Here is a 15819-nt window from a genome sequence, read left to right on the forward strand (position 1 = left end):
TACAAAAAACTGAACCAGTGTTTTAAAAATAACTGGTTACAATGAACAGAAGCACCTCAACACATAGATGTGCCAACCAAGACAAAAGCTAGCGGATTAGCTCCCACCGTTAGCGTGTTGGCGCCTGAACGAGGTCAGCAGAATGTGCTGTAGCGCTAATGACAGATTGGAGCTCCTCTGGCCAAACTGGAGATGATATTTAGAATACTTGGCTCTGCCAACACATACAGCACACACGGCGATTAGATGAATTGCTATTCAAGAAAGGCACGGGAAGTGGATTTGTTTGATGTACATAATGACATGCTAACACCCCGCTAATCCTTCCTCCATTCACTGCCAATGATGTTTTAAGTATTCCTAATGTGCTCCAGCTATCTTCGGAAGGATTGAGAGGGCGCAGTCATCACATGCATGTAGGAGGATTCTTCTTCTCTTTCTCCCCACCTCCATGTGGATCAGAGATATCCCCCTCAAATACAACTTCTCCCTGTTCAGCCCAGCTGTTAGATAACAATACCGTGGCTTTCCGTGCATTTTTTAAGGGAGGAGAGGAGCCTCATTTGCATCGCATTTCCAGTGCATTAGCATATCATTCCCACACTCGCTCACTTCGCCAGCGTCGTTTGCCACTACCTGCTCCAGCACTTTAATGTTTATTCATCCGCCTGCCTCACAGAGCCATAATCAGATAACAAATCTCGGCGCCATTAGCACATTCAAACAAGTGGAAACAGGTAATAAAATGTCAGCGAGACAGAAGCAGGGAAGAGATGGAGGCTGAGATAGCGGCAGGATAAGAGTCGGCAGAGGGAGAAGCCAGGATGCACTGTACAGGCAGAGAAAATATATCATGTATTTTTATTATTAAGAAATCAAAAGTCAAAACGGCAACAGTTTTAGCATCTTAAGAAACCGTTCTCTTTCCCTGGTCTGGTCTTTATTCAGTTTAGGGTATGCACAGGGGAAGGCTTGGATCCCAGACGTTTGTGGAGCAGAAGCTCATTTTATTAGAGGCACGAAAAAAAAAAAAACCAGCACAAACCAAAAATCTAAACGACCAAAATCACAAGCCTTCAAGATCACAGGAAATAACAATGAGACATTGGAAAAGTCCAGAGATGCAGAGCACAGAAACACAGACAGAGCCCAAGTGTTTTCACAAAGTGTTGTTTTCGTCCGTTTACACAACAACGGTGTCAGTGTTTTCGAAAAGTTCCATCTTGGGAGCCGTTCTCCATTAGCATTATTAGTGGCTCCAAGCACTGTTGTCGTGGAAAAAGACACCTAAAATAAAAGGAAGAGCTTTGTATTTTTTACGTGAAATCCTTGCCCGTTTCAGAATTAAAAAGAACAGAAGAAGTGAGAGATGAACCGTGAGACAGTGGCTGTGAGATTCTGTGAAGACGCTGCCGTGACACGATGCGGTCAACAACCGATCAACAAAGTTAGAATTTGTGACGTTTGTTCAAGTTAAATTTCACTTTTTAACTTAAAATCAAAGGCGATTCCTTTCTTGTCTCGTCCCCCATTTTTCCCCGTTTGCTTTGCCCGAGCTCTCGCGGAACGTAAACAATCCAGAGCAGCTGGTGTGGCATGAATATTCATGCTCAGCTGCAGTCGCTCACAAAGTGGATGATGAAACGTATTTTGAGGCGTTAGGGACTAAAAATAAATGATAGAAACCATACAGACATACTTCTCTTCCTTACATCACGGCGCTCGGTTCAGTCGCATGGGCCATCTGTCCAACGGGAGGTTTTAAGGTTTCCATGAGTGTGGAAGAATTTAGCATCACAATGCAGGAGTATAGCTTCATGTCTCAGCACTTTATAGAAATGTAACCTCTTTGTGATATTTTAGAGCTTTCATCATTGGTATTGTCTCTGCGGATGGCCCCAGAATGCATTGAGGGTCTCATTGAACTGGCTGGTAAGTGGAACACAGTCCGAGGTTCGAGGTGTGGCGGGAGTGGTGAAAAAATAGAATTATTAGCATGGGATTAATTACAATTACCAGGGGACCAAGTTTAGATTATTTACAACAGTAGTTTCTAAGTTCCCAAGAAAAAAAAGTGAAAATTGAGAGCAGAAGCCTTCATTTAACAATTTCCGAGGTCTGCTCTGAAGCCTCGAGGCTGAGTATTGTTTTCTCTGACATTTGAAAATCTTACTTTGCCAACCTCAGAGCAGGAAAACCCCGCTGAGTAAAGAAATAATAGCGACTTAGCACACCTGATGCTTTGCCACCAGATTAAATGGCTTTACATGACTGGAATAAGCTGATTTTTAACAATTCATAGCAATCGGTGGAGCTGGCACGAATTGAATGGAATAGACTAGAACAGAATAGCATAGAAAGGAATAGAACAGAAATACCTTATTAAGCTCAGAGGGAAATTCTTTTCAAAATAAGACATTCAGTTTTTTTCCTTCAACTGCACCCCAACAATGCATTGAAATTTCTGCAAACTTTAATCTCTTTTTTTTGCTTTAGAATTTCAAGTGACTACTTTAAGATTAAATTCAATAAAAATTTGATTGGAATGAACTTTACCAAGAAGGGCCGAGTGATGCTGCAGTGAAACGTTCTTATCCAGCTTCCCATACTCCTCCTACATTTCAGATATTAAATAAACAAGAATTGTATTCTACAGTCATGTGAGAATTATCTGGCTGTTTGTGGTGTGAGTCTGCAGTTTCCTTTGTCTGAGACATAACTGTGGGTTTTTACCACTGTCAATTTCATCCGTCTTCCTCCAATTACGTATGAAAACAATCACGTATTGATGAAATCTTCAGAAAAAAGACGACCGACGGCAGACAGGAAAGAAGAATAGGATTCCGACCGTCTCCACTGCGGCAGCCTTCGACGTTCTGCAGCAATTTCCCCCGCAACCAGTCCTCTCTTTCACACTCGCACGCACACCCTCACGCTGTTTGTTTGCAGACTCCTCCGCCGCCGTAATTGCAGTGACATTTATATTTTCACCTGAAGCCTGTCTGCCAGTTTCCATTACTCGCAGCCAGACTTGGAAGAGAGGCAGACTCCACTGAATGCCGGATGATTGGAACGAGGAGCGCTAAACCAAATGTACCTGAAAGAGCTATTTTGAATCAAGGCCCAGCTGTACGGAGGGGTGGGGGTGGATGGGGGGGGGGGTCCATTTTACTCAAACCAACCCCTGGTACTTAAAGACATGCAATATAAAAATAAAAAATATGAGTGGACAGGATATAGATGGTCATGTTGGATTTTTTTTCCATTTCGCTAATCATTAATTCAGACGGCACGAGATGACGAATAGCACCAATTCCCTTCCCCGCCCAGCCCCCATCACACAATATCACAATATTGCTTTTAGTTCTAAAGGCTCAAATTGGAAATTTGTCGGCGAGTGATCATCAGTCTCGGAACTCCCTCCGTTACAATGATAAATCCGCCCGGACCGGGAGTCTTGGCCCCGCTGCACCATCCATTGATCATTTCCACAGCTTTTGTCATTAAATATTTATCCGGCTTATTCGCTGGTGGCCACAGTTCAGTAATGACCAGGCTGATCAGCGTGTGAAGGATCGGCCGCTCAGCGACGTATTGCTTTACGTCTTTACAGCCTCCGTCGTCACAAACTTCATCCCCCTCTTTAATTCCCTCGAGGAGACTGTTCGCACCCTTTCAGACAGTCGGAACAACTGTTGTCTGAACCCGTTGGATGTTCGTACGAGCTGCATCGTCATCAGCATTTGCAGACTTTTCCATTCTTCCCACATGGGTCAATTGGGCTGATGGAATATTGCAGCAGGGGGGTTTGAGTGGGAGCTGGTGTTCAGGAAAGGGAATTTACAGCAAAAGAGGGAAATTAAGAAGGCCTCAGCATTCAAAGACTGTCCCAAATCCCGAGTGGGACGCATGATTGGGTGCTCTCCGCCGGTGTGTTGGCTCACCTCACTAATGCGAGTGATGTTCTGAGAGGGGATAACAAGGGCGTTATATTACAACCCGCTACGTGTCAGGGTTGCAATTTTCTTGAGCCGGCACGACGTCTCGCACTCCGTCTCTGAACATCTGAGTGCACTGCGAAATGGGGGGAAATCATGACAGAAACCTTTTAAAACCAACTAGGTAGCGGAGCGTTGGGTTTGCCGTTAGAGAGCAAAAGTAGAACAAAAGTTTAATTTTCTGCACGATTGATCTCGACAATGGCGCACCGGTTCAGCGGTACTTACAGCTCTCGAGCCCACGGCGAGAAAAAGTCTCACTTTCACAATGGCCTCGCCTTGAGATCAGCCGAACATCTACTTTCACACACCACTTCTGGTATTTCAGAGTATTCATTGTGTCGTCTCTGCCTCTCCTGTTTCAGACTGCGACCCTGGTCTTAACGCCTGCTGTAGAGTTTGTTTTACTCAGTGGGTTGCAATAAAATAAATGCTAATTCACTTGCTAAAGCAGCATCTTAAAAGATAAGGAAAGCAACTCAACAAGTGGTCACAACGCAGAGGACATTTAATCATAATTTATTGCACATTTTGGCTTGAATTGCTGCTCTTTCATCACTCGACTGTCCACACTTTGATATTCCTGAGCACGCCTCTGCAAAGTGAACCAGCTTCCCCATACTGAGGAGACTTGTGCTTACTCACACGGCTGAATAAAAGATTATGCGGGCGAATTTGGCGAGCAGTCTCTCTCTTTTCTGTCATTTTGAGGTCATCAGCAATTTAAAAAATTTGTCTCCTTTTTCCTTTTGAGGGATGTGCTTTTCATATCCGTCCCGGTCCTCCCTCTGTCAATGAAAGGATGAGTTCAAACATTCAGACATCAAGTGCCTTGTGATGGATCTAAAACCTACAGAACTCGGAAACGATTCGTTTATTAACGTCTAATTTCTTTTCCCCGGCCGTGCCGCGGAGCGCCTTTGAATCGGAAACCCCAAGAGTCTCTGTCACCTCTGTGAGGGTGCATTTGTCTATGTTAATAAACCCTTTTGTCATCCTTTTTTTTAAAGCGTCCACTTGCAGCTGCTCTTTGATGTGTCAGCTGTTGCTGCAGTTGTAGAAAGCAACACGAGAGCAGAGTGTGGTGCAGATATTTTAATTCACACACAATCCTTTTGTTTCCTTTTTCAAAAATGTAATTAACAGAGTAAGAGGTGTCACTGCACAAAGCGGGTGACTGGTGACAGCAGTTCACCAGAAAACAATTAAACAACTTATTATTTTTAAGTTTATTTTCACAGAGTGGGCCTTGTGTGATTTTTAAGGAAGGGATGGTCTCCATCAGGGGTGTTACAGAAAACTGATTTCTTCAGAATAGCGGGCACAACCCTAAGACTCAGAGGTATGAATGATGCTGCCAGGAAAGCTAGCAAACTAGCATTAGCTTGAAAATCATGCTGCCAGGGTGAGTTTGTAAAAAAAAATACATATAATGATATTTACATACAATGCTGTGCAACCAGAACCAGACTAGTTATTTAGCACAGATATGCTCTCAAAGTTAACACTAGATTACCAATACAGGTGTTTTATTTTGGAAAGAAGACACAGGAGACAGCAGATGAAATGTTAGCAAAGTGGCGACAATCAGCGTTTTTTTAGATGGAAAATGGACATCAGTCCTAACAGATCTCACTTTGGGATTTATCATAATGGACCAGCTGAGCACAAGTGCACAAAAGACACCGATGTTGCAGGGGACACATCTCAGCCTGTGAAAGAGCTGCGGTTGCTGCTCATTGGAATGGCACAGCTATTAGCTTTTAGTCAAAAAAAGCACGATTCTATGTCCTGCAGTTAAGAAGATATTGAATGTTTCATCCAATGAATGTGATATATGAGCTAGGAGCTCCATCTTAGTAAGACAGACTTGAAAAGCTGTTGTACTTTGACTGCATTTTGGCTGTTTTCCTGTCCGTGCGGAAAAACCAGAAAAACTATAGTTCATCGTCGGTATTTGGGAAGGTATCTGCTCTTTTTGGTGTCTTCCCCGTAGAAAACACGTCCATGCACCTAAACTTGTTCACAAGGTGTCCCCTCTTCTCAGGTCCCCTCGCCAGAGGTTTGACTGTATACTCTGCACTACAACAAAGAAAAAATACTGAAAATTGAACTTTTGCGGTTATTATGGCACTGCTTTATTGGTCAAAATGGAATTGGGCTGTCTGTGGCCCCTGAACTGGAATGTGTTTGACATAAAACGATGGCTACATGATAAATAAGCGTCCTGTATCCCAGAACGATACAGTTTATACCAGTGTCACTAAACATACAGACTCAATCTCAGAGTGAACATTGCTGCTGGATTACAGTCAAGCTGTAAGCACATGCTTCATCAAACACCCAACATCTTCTGAAAATAGAGGAAACCTAACATTCATCCAAAACTATTCTCTGAGGTACATTTGTAATGTTGACTGTGTGAACTGTAGGAATCTCAAGGCCAGGATTCTTTGAAGATTCGTTTAAAAATAATGAAAATCTTGGTCAATAAATCCTTTTTTTTTTTGTCAAGCCAGATCAACAAAACTGTCATGAAATAATGAGTTTTTTATTGAAGAATCCATCCTGAGCAGTAAGTCTGATATCTTGAGAGTCGCTTCCATCAGTCGTGGATATCTGGAGCTTTTAAAGCCTCCACATCCAACACAGTCGTCCCCTCGCCGCCCCGTGTGGGGTAATTAAACAGCGTGAAATCACATCTCATTGCTGTGTGCCGCAAATGGGATTTGAGGAGGAAATAGTGTCGCCCGCCTCCCCCGTAGATATGAACACCCGCGGCAGCCTTCACATCAAGATGGAAGATGTCCTCTAGATTGTCCACTCTGTCCCGAGGGGAGACACTCGGTTCAGATCTCGGCGGCAGATCTTTCTCTCTCCCTTTTTTTTTTTTTTAACCCCCGTCATGCACCACCGGGGTCTGAACGCCACCCACTGCAGCGCCGAAACAGGAAGTGAGGTTTAAAGGACAAGCTTCTGCAAGTTCACATCAGAGTGCCACATAACACAAGCTGCAAATAGTGACACACTCTAAAGCTGCCAACACGTGCCGCCATTTCATTTTCATCCATGTCTTTCTGCTTTATTTCCATTTTATCCTCCTTACAGGGACTTTGGGACTCGTGGCCTTTGTTGTGAAAATGGACTTAATGACTGAAATGAAGGTTTCTCTTTCTTTTCAGGAAGCGGCGCACACCAGAACTCTCTTTGTCTCCTCTTTCAGCCCTTCGGATTTCTCTCTCCGTTTCAAGAATCCTCCAAACGAATTGTGTTTCTGTGAAAGGCCCTGATGAGTTTCAAATCACCGCATTAGCATCAGAAAGGCGCCGTAGTTTCCACCATAACTGATGATTTGTTTGATTTGCTCCACAATGCAATGATTTCTTCTTTATTTTTGGATTTTTTTTTTTTTTTTCCTGTCGCACACGTCACAGTCGCCCCTCCTGAGCGATCACACGCCTTGAGAAAAAAAAAAAAAGCCCAATTGGCCACGCCCCCCCCCCCCTCCCCTCGGCTAGCACCGGGACTCAATGCGTACAGGACCCTACGACGACCACGTTAGAGTCTCTGAGTGAATACTAATACTGCTGTCCTCCTCCCCTCACCCCCACCTCCCTTCTTCTCAAAAATCAACACTTCCCCCTCTTCCCCATCAAAACCGACACCCCGCTCCCCCCTCCCCCCCTCTGTGGAAGTTGATTTGCTAACTCTTGTCTCTCTTACTAACAAGCTTCCGAATTCTTCCAATTTGATTCTTTTCGTTGGTGACTTCTTTTCTTTTCCCTTACCTTCGTTATGATTTCTACGACTAACCCTGTGTCATTCACGGAATGTAAGCCATCTGTTGTTTTCTCTACTTAACTTGCGACTTACATACTAACAAATGTACTGTTATTTATCCTTTTATTCCTTTGTTTTTGTTTCCGAATTTTATTTTTTTTTTTAGATGACCCTTTTCAAACTAAAGAGCTGCTTACAGTTGCTTTCTTTATTTCTTTATTTGGATGTTCGAAAGCAGGGGATAGAATCTTTTAGATAGCGTTTAGTAATTTATATTATTTTTTAAATTATAAGAACCAAATCGCCCGTCATTATAGGAAGCTGGTTTTGCAAAAAAAAAGAAGGCGATTCTTCCTTTTTTTTTTTTCTCTCAATTTTTTGGGGTTGAGGTGTGTTTTCTTCCATTTTTTTTAAAGGTTTACCATTATTATTTTTTTTCTTTCTCCTCCCCCCTGTTTTCTCCTGAAGCACGCAGGCATTGGACACGCTATGGTAAACAAACTGCATTATATGGTAGATATCATTCTAATTGTCTTACACTTTGGTTTGCCCTGGGTTTTCCGTTACCTCTTTCTATTCTGTTTGCTTTACTGAAAGTACAATCCTCCATCAATTCCAAGGTAGCCGGAAATCTCCACCTGTTCTGTTTTTTTCTTTTTGCCCACTCTCTGTATATTTATATATGTTACCGCTTTTTATCGCCATCCAAGTTTCCCTCTCCTGAAAAGATTGTTTTCATCCAAAGAGGTCTACCCCAAAAGATTTTTAAAAATTCTATCGATTCAGATCGAGCTTTTGTTTTTTTTTTTTACTTTTTTTTATGAGTTGTTTGGTTTTTTTTTTCTTGTACCTGAACCATGATCCGTATGAAGAAATAAAGAATCATAATGCAAGATTTTTTCTAAATTACCCCAAAATTTCTAGCGTAATCGTTACATTTTTGTTCCTCCCTTCTCCCCTGTTTATTTATTTATTTATTTATTTTTTTTTTTTTTGAGAAAATCCCGATAAAGTGAGCGCACACGGCAGATTTTTCAAAAAGACGAACGTTCCACGATTTGAAATCCAGTGAAAGAAAGTCGAAAGAGTGAGCCTTTCTATTTATTTCAGCATCTTGGGGAAAACGGTGCCAGTGGGACCTCGTCGGTTCCATCCAGCCCGTTAGTGAGCGACTTGTTTTCCAGGCCTGCCATCCCCTGGTTTATGGTATCAGGACCAGTATTTACAACTCTTGATTTAGTGGTCAGAGCCCTCGCTGTAAAGTAGGCTTCAAATGAGGGCTTGATCCCATTAGTGGCCTTGGGAGGGGTGGGGGGGGGGGTGCTGATTTACGATCAAAAAGGGGCCTGATCACCCCCCCAACCTGCACCAGAACACACACACACACACTCCTTCTCCAGTGTACAGTTAATAAAGCACATTAACGGGGCATGCCGGGGCAGAGATGATCAAACCGAGTCAAGATGAAGGATCGCTTTTTGGCAATAAAAATACAATTACAGGTTTATTAGCCTGCAGCCGGGGGAGACGTCGGCCGGAATAACTGGTAGATGTTCGTGTTTGATAAGACTCGCCGGCCAATTCAGAATCACAGCGGCGGTCGGCTGTGCTGCAGCGCTAAGCCTCCAGCCAGGGGTCACTCTGACTTGCTTTCGCTGGACTTTTAAAGTCAATAAACCGAAGTGTCTGCCTGTTGGCACTGCAGTGGAAAACCTGAAGTGTGTGCGATCGACCCCTCATTAACACTAACACTAACTTGTACTTCTTATACTTTTCGGCCTCAACCCTTGCATGAAGAGACTTGACTCCCTTCCTTTACGATCCTTCTTTTTCTGTTGTTTTTTTTTTTTTTTTTTTTGATAAAAAAAGATTGCATTGAGTATATATGTATATGTATATATTCTGGCTAACATATATACATACATATATCAGTTGTCCTAATCTATTCAATACGGCCATAAGACATGTTAGCCACTCCCTCCTGGTTTTACTTTATTGTTTTTAATGAATTTGTTTTGTAATTGTTTTGTTTTTGTTTTGTTTTTTTTTTAATCCTATTTGAGTTTAACCTCAAAATTAACGTACTAAAATGAATAATGACCTCACACCTTATCTTCCTGATCCAAAAAAAAAAGGGGAAACGGTGAAGAGGGGAGAGAGATTTTCACTTTCTGGTGAATAAAAGATTGAAGCCCCCAAGGAGTAAATTTGCCCAATCCATCACAGTGCATGAGACGGGGAGAAAAAAAAAAAGAGTGTTATTTTGCAGATAGCTACTGTAACAGCCAGTGACTCACTCCGTCTTGGCTGAAGTTTGACAGAAGTCACAAAGCTGTTTCACATCAGAAATTCAACACCGGGAGCTGCTCTCAAACCCGAGCGGAGAGGATTTTGTTTCCCCGACGCTCTTCGGTCTATTCGCCGAAATTGGAACATCTTTGCTCTCTCCTCTTAATTTTCCCCATTCTTTAAAAAACCCTCTCATACCTGTCGACTCCATGCGTGGTTGTTGACCCATCCTATCCCAGCTCCTCACCTCCACACTGACAGCATCCGCTGGTTGTGTCCCTGCACCTGCGTCTGCATGTTTCTTTTGGCTAGAATGTGTCCTCACATCGGCATCCTCACCGGTCGTCCATGCTGCTCTAGCCCAGCACGTGTCGGTCTGTTGTACACGTGTCTCCAAGGGTTTTTTTTTTTCTTTTCTTTTCTTTTAACTTCATATTATTTTGCCTCCTTGTCAAATCCCAGAAAACCTTCCACACTGAAAGCACTCTCCGTTCCCCCGTTCATTTGTCTGGTGTCGTGGTGCCCTGCAATTACTTATTTACTTCCCACTGCGCCCCCCCCCCCCCTCCACCCATCCTGCTGCATCTTGCCAAATGGTTGATTTTCCTCTTTTGAGTCGTTGATCTGTTTGTGTGTTGTGTCTGATGGAGTTCTCCCCGCCCACTCACATCCTTTCTTGTGTCATCTTTTCATTTCTATTTCTTTTTTTTTTTTTTGGTATTAAGTGCATGGCTTGTGTGTCAACCCGTTAGCTTGGACGGATCCATTTTGTTTCTTCTTAACCAAAACAAACCTTTGTCACATGAAATAACACATTCAGTCCAAAATCTGGACCTGGTTTGAGCAATCAAATTGCAGAGGACTTTTAAAGAATCCTCACATTCTCCTAACACTCTGACTAAATTTACTAAAACAATGTTACTAATCTACTGTTTGAATCAAACCTTTGTTGTAACTGTACTAACAACCATTTTTGTGTCTGACTTTCCCTTACTTACAAAAGTACTAACCGATTTCGTTCACCCTCCAACCCTTTTTAACTCTTTTTGGCATACAGCTAAAGAGCTAACCCCCCTTTTTTAAACCCCCCCTTTATTTTCTTGACAACCGAAACAGCAAAGCCACAACGTTCCCAGCCCTCCCTCACCTCTGTACTAACCCAGAGACGTAGCTTGAAGCTTATATTCCCCCAGACTTGCCGAACCCGAGTTTGCCTTCGATCTTAACAAGCTGCCAGACACCTTTCCAAGTCCAGCGCTGGATGGAAATGCATCGGTTGTAGTTAGTTTGAGTCCAGTCTTGACCTTCGTTGACGTGAGGAGGGTACAATACACTACTGGCCTCTAAATGTGTCACGTATTGTTTGAACTCCAAAAGACGGCGTCATTTCTCCCTAACGGTGTTGGGATGTAAGTGCGGCAAAGGGGTAAGTGAATCCTGATTTTCAAGGTAAGCTTGTTGGGTGTTCGGAGTGGGTTGAATAATGTCAGCTGAGTCTTCACCACGGAATTGGTGTAATTTTATTCTGCCAAACATTGACGTCATCCTCAAGTATCCATGGTAACTACTCCAGGGGTATCTAGGAAAATTATGCAGCTGAGAGTAACGAATCTTGAAGTCAAGATTTGAAACTGGTGAGAGGTGATTGGATGTATAAAGCCATAGAATTTCAAGTTATATTGTACCTACTTTAAAAAATCTCAATGTTTGAAGCCCCAGATGTGTTTCTCTGGGACTTAAGTGACTAATGCCCCCAAAATTACAATTGCTCCAAAGCACTTGCTAATCCAACAAGCTTCAATTTTAGCAAAAACTTCTCAGTGACCTGAAACACCTGCGGGACAAAGACTGAATCCTTCTTATGTAGTGGCAATCCATGATTCCTACATCAGTAGCCATTTTTTGTACTTGTAAAAAAAACCATAGGCTTTCACAAATCCCTAAATAACAATAATTTTTGAAAAATTTCCAAATTTTGTTTTGAACAACAGCAGAACAATATTCAAAAATCCACCTTGCGGTTTCTGTTCCAAAAGCAAACCCCATTGACACAATGTCCTTGCATTAAAATGTGCTAGTCTCAGGTATAGCCTCTGAGAGCTGTTTAAAAAAAAAAGTACAATGCCAGGCAGTGTTTTTCTAAAAGCTGTCCTGAGAATCAAGATACCAAAAGGTGTTCAAACTTTGGGGCACTCATCTGGAAAGGTTTTTAATTTAGTGACAGATGAGCCACACCAAGGGTCCATTTACACAACAATGTTGAAAATATATTTTTTCTGCATTTTTATGACAGACCTTTCCACTGCAGCGTATTGAAACAACATGTCTGATTTACATACAAATGCAAATGCAAAATGATATGCTATAAAGCAATAACAATAGGAGAACACAGACACTGATGCAGACAGATGATCGAGTTGGATTGTTATTATGTGTGACTCTCAACTGTAAAACTATTGTGGCATATCAACACACTAGAAAGTTTAACATTTTTTCCTGTATACGTTGTCGTGTAAACAAGGCCTGCGACTCTAACCTACGAGCAGAGAAGATAGGTTTTCTGAAAATATGTGTTAATCATAAAACTCAGGAGTCGTGTTGCTTTTCATTGAAGATTCCTAAAGTTAAAAAATGTATTACTTCAATGTGTAAATTCCAGTTTTTTTCCCATTTGGCTTGAAAAAGCTCCAGTGCTTCTTTTGGTGATTCTCCTCCTTCGGCAGCATCACCTGGACTCATTCTGATGCACTTCTTTATGGAAGTATTGACTCCTGTGGTTGTGTTACCGTGTGTGTGTGTGTGTGTGCCGTTTAATTTCACCCTCGTCAGCAGATAAGTTGCTCTCTTACTTGTAAAGATCAATAGACAGTGGATGAGCTGTAAGTGCCCGAGTGCATAGGGGACTATGTGTAGGAGGAATATCAATATTTCTCCTTATGCACACGTGGAGTTTAGACCTTGAACATGCACATTTGTGTGGTTAGATTTTGAATTTAGTGTCTCAGTCCCAACATTTTTGGGTTTGACGGAGGTATTTTCCTGTTTCTGTCCTTGGCTGTGAAGCTGAACCCCAAGTAGCTCCAGAAGGTGTGTGTCCTTGCACCGCGGTCATTTCCTTCCGTGTGTGAGTACTTGTGATCGTGTAAAGTGATTTAAGACTCCGCCTTGCGGTGGTAAAGCTGCACATGAATGGAAATCCATTTACCGTTTTATCCATGAAGAGAGCGGCGCCCAATGGTTTTCCAGCGCGCTCACGAGCACAGCTTGAGTCATGTTGGACTCTTGTTTACTTCACAAGAGGTGGATCCACTTTATGAGTCCCCCCCCCCCCCCCCCCCCCCCCGTCGCGGCCGCCTGCAGTCATATACTGAACGATACGGTCGATGAGCGAAGTGACACACACAGCTGAGCACGCTGCAGGACTCCACGGAGAACCTTTCTGGTTTACTGTAAACTACATGCAACGCTGCGACGCCGAGGCTTTACCAGTCAGCTGGTCAGCGGTGTTTTCATGGGACTGAGCACACGAGGCCGTAGAGCAGCGGTCTGCAGCCTGCAGCTCCACAAGTAGCTCTTTACGGAGCTTTTCACAGCAGGAAACATGAATAAACATTTCACTTTTTATCATAGTGACACACCACAGTATTATTCAGAATGATTAGTCTCTCTTAGCTCAAAAGGGATTGAAAAATAAACACGAGTAAAATTGGGGTAAATAGCAAATCACAAGAAATTGGGGGGAAAAACTAAAATGTATAGAATTCATAAAAGTAGAAAATTCAATATGGTTTTTAAAAAAGCATGTGAAGCTGGTTGAAGATCGGTTAAATGTAGAAAAATGTTCACTATTCTGAACTTTAAACTTCATAGATACATCATAAGATACAGCTGTTGTATGCGCATCAAAACTATATATGAAACTCCATGAGCTGCATTCGCCTCAATTTAAAGGTCAAATGTGTTTTGCAGCTCCAGAACAACTTGACTTGGTGGGTCTAGCGTCACTGGAGGGATGCATGGATTCAGCCGTAAACATCTTTATAGCTCAGCTCAGAAATCCTCGTATTTGCAAAGAAGTTTGGTTTCAAACTAGAGATGAACTTGAGATGTTTGTGTCTCACTCCTGCTTGAAGAGTGTCGTCCAAAGGGGAACATGAGAATGCCAACAAAGTGAGAATGATCCATGGGTGTGTTTTTAATTAGATTTCCTACTCAGGTTTGTAAGCAGCGAAGTGTTTTCAGGCTGTGTTTATTTGCATGAACTCGTGTCATCCATAGTTGTTTTTACTGTAGGGGTTAAAAATTGACCAAAGCATCTCTCTCGCGGTAATGAAAGAGCCTGTCTACGAAGGCGTCCAGTGATTGCGCGGCAGCAGTTTGCCGTCGCAGCGCTGATTGGTAACCCCGGCTCTTCCAGGTGACTCCCGCTCGGCGCCGTCTTTGTTCTGTCTCTTCAATTACCTTGAACGTAATCACAGCCGAGGCAACGCAGAGACGGTTGGCATTTCCTCTGCTGACCTGAACCTCAATTTCATTAAGCGTTTATTTTTACCCATCAGCCATTATCACTGCAGAGTATGGGTGAGTGACAGAGGAAGCTCACGATGGAGGGTTTTTACCTTTGCAGACACGACAACAGTTTACGGAAGCTTAACTTTGCTTTGAAATGGTTTAGTGGCTTCGATGATCTCCTGATTACTGTTTTTTTTAATGATTTAATCAAGTTTATAGAGAGGGATCAGGAAGAGAATATATGACAAAATGTTCTTAGCTTGTTCTCCGTGTTGTTGTACCAGTTTAGCTTCTTCCGGCAGTCTTTAACCATGCTTCTTACTAATTCATGAAATTTATCTTCCCTTCCTCCGATCAGCTGAAGTGTGTTGAAGATGAATGAAAAAGTTACTCAAGGATCGGGAAGCTGGGCTGTTTACCATACTGGTTTGATTTAGACTGTAGTCTGACTTTGCAGTTCAGGAACTATCGCCTCACTTTTCATGAAATTGAGTGAAACCGTTCAACGTTTGTAAAAGAAAGAAGAGGCCCAAATTTCTCACCTTACATTAGAAACAAAGACGTTCTGGATTGAAAGACAGCATGCGTCTCTCTGCTCAAATCCTAATGTTTTTTGGTTTTTTTTTTCTCTTTGGGATTCATTGAAACACAGATATGTCTGTGTTTTACACCCAAGGATTTTGAGACGAGACTGCATACGGGGTATTTCAACTCGCAACCTGTGATATCATCAGCTTTCGCCTCCTACGGCCAGTGATGCAAGTCCTTGTAATTTTTTGGTCAATAGGATGAGTTTGCAGTCTGGTTGAGGCAAACGCCACAGAATTCTTATGAATAACTGCAAAGTAACCTCAGACTTTTTGCTTTTTGCTTTTGTTCATTTTATTATCAGTAACAGTCCGTGCTGCTTTATCAAAGAGGGATTTTTATTGATCTTTGGGTCGAACTTCTGATCAAACAAGAGCATGATTGCTCAAGGCAATTGATAATCTATTAAAAGCTTCGGTGGATCTTTTAAATTGTGAAATCTGGTTTGACTGAAAGAAAAACAACAAAGGTCTTGATAATCTTTGCTTTTTCCATCTTGGCTGGGAACTTACAGGTGTCTGGCAGCTTTCTAGAGCTAGTCCCTTGTAGCCTCGATAGGTACGTTTGGCCCTGAAGATGTACTTTTAAAAACCCTCAATAGTTGGGGCACCCACAAAGTCGGTGTTTTATTTCCCTAAAGCTTCACAGTTTG

The 15819-nt window shown here is 42.4% G+C and overlaps 1 protein-coding gene across 7 annotated transcripts in view; it reads left to right on the top strand.

Annotated features, from left to right (window-relative positions):
- The window catches only part of nrxn2b (neurexin 2b), a 686522-nt gene that overhangs the window by 243702 nt on the left and 427001 nt on the right, over positions 1-15819 (top strand). For 5 of the 7 annotated variants that reach the window (XM_030088531.1, XM_030088536.1, XM_030088533.1 and 2 more), the window contains one exon: positions 8247-8291. The exons of 1 other annotated variant lie outside the window; for it this stretch is intronic. In XM_030088531.1, coding sequence (XP_029944391.1) covers positions 8247-8291 — 45 coding nt within the window. The remainder of the gene's footprint in view (positions 1-8246; positions 8292-15819) is intronic. One more of the 7 variants, XM_030088532.1, reaches the window with a different exon arrangement.

Source organism: Salarias fasciatus, chromosome 3 (assembly GCF_902148845.1).
Source record: "Salarias fasciatus chromosome 3, fSalaFa1.1, whole genome shotgun sequence".
NCBI classification, from domain to species: Eukaryota; Metazoa; Chordata; class Actinopteri; order Blenniiformes; family Blenniidae; genus Salarias; species Salarias fasciatus.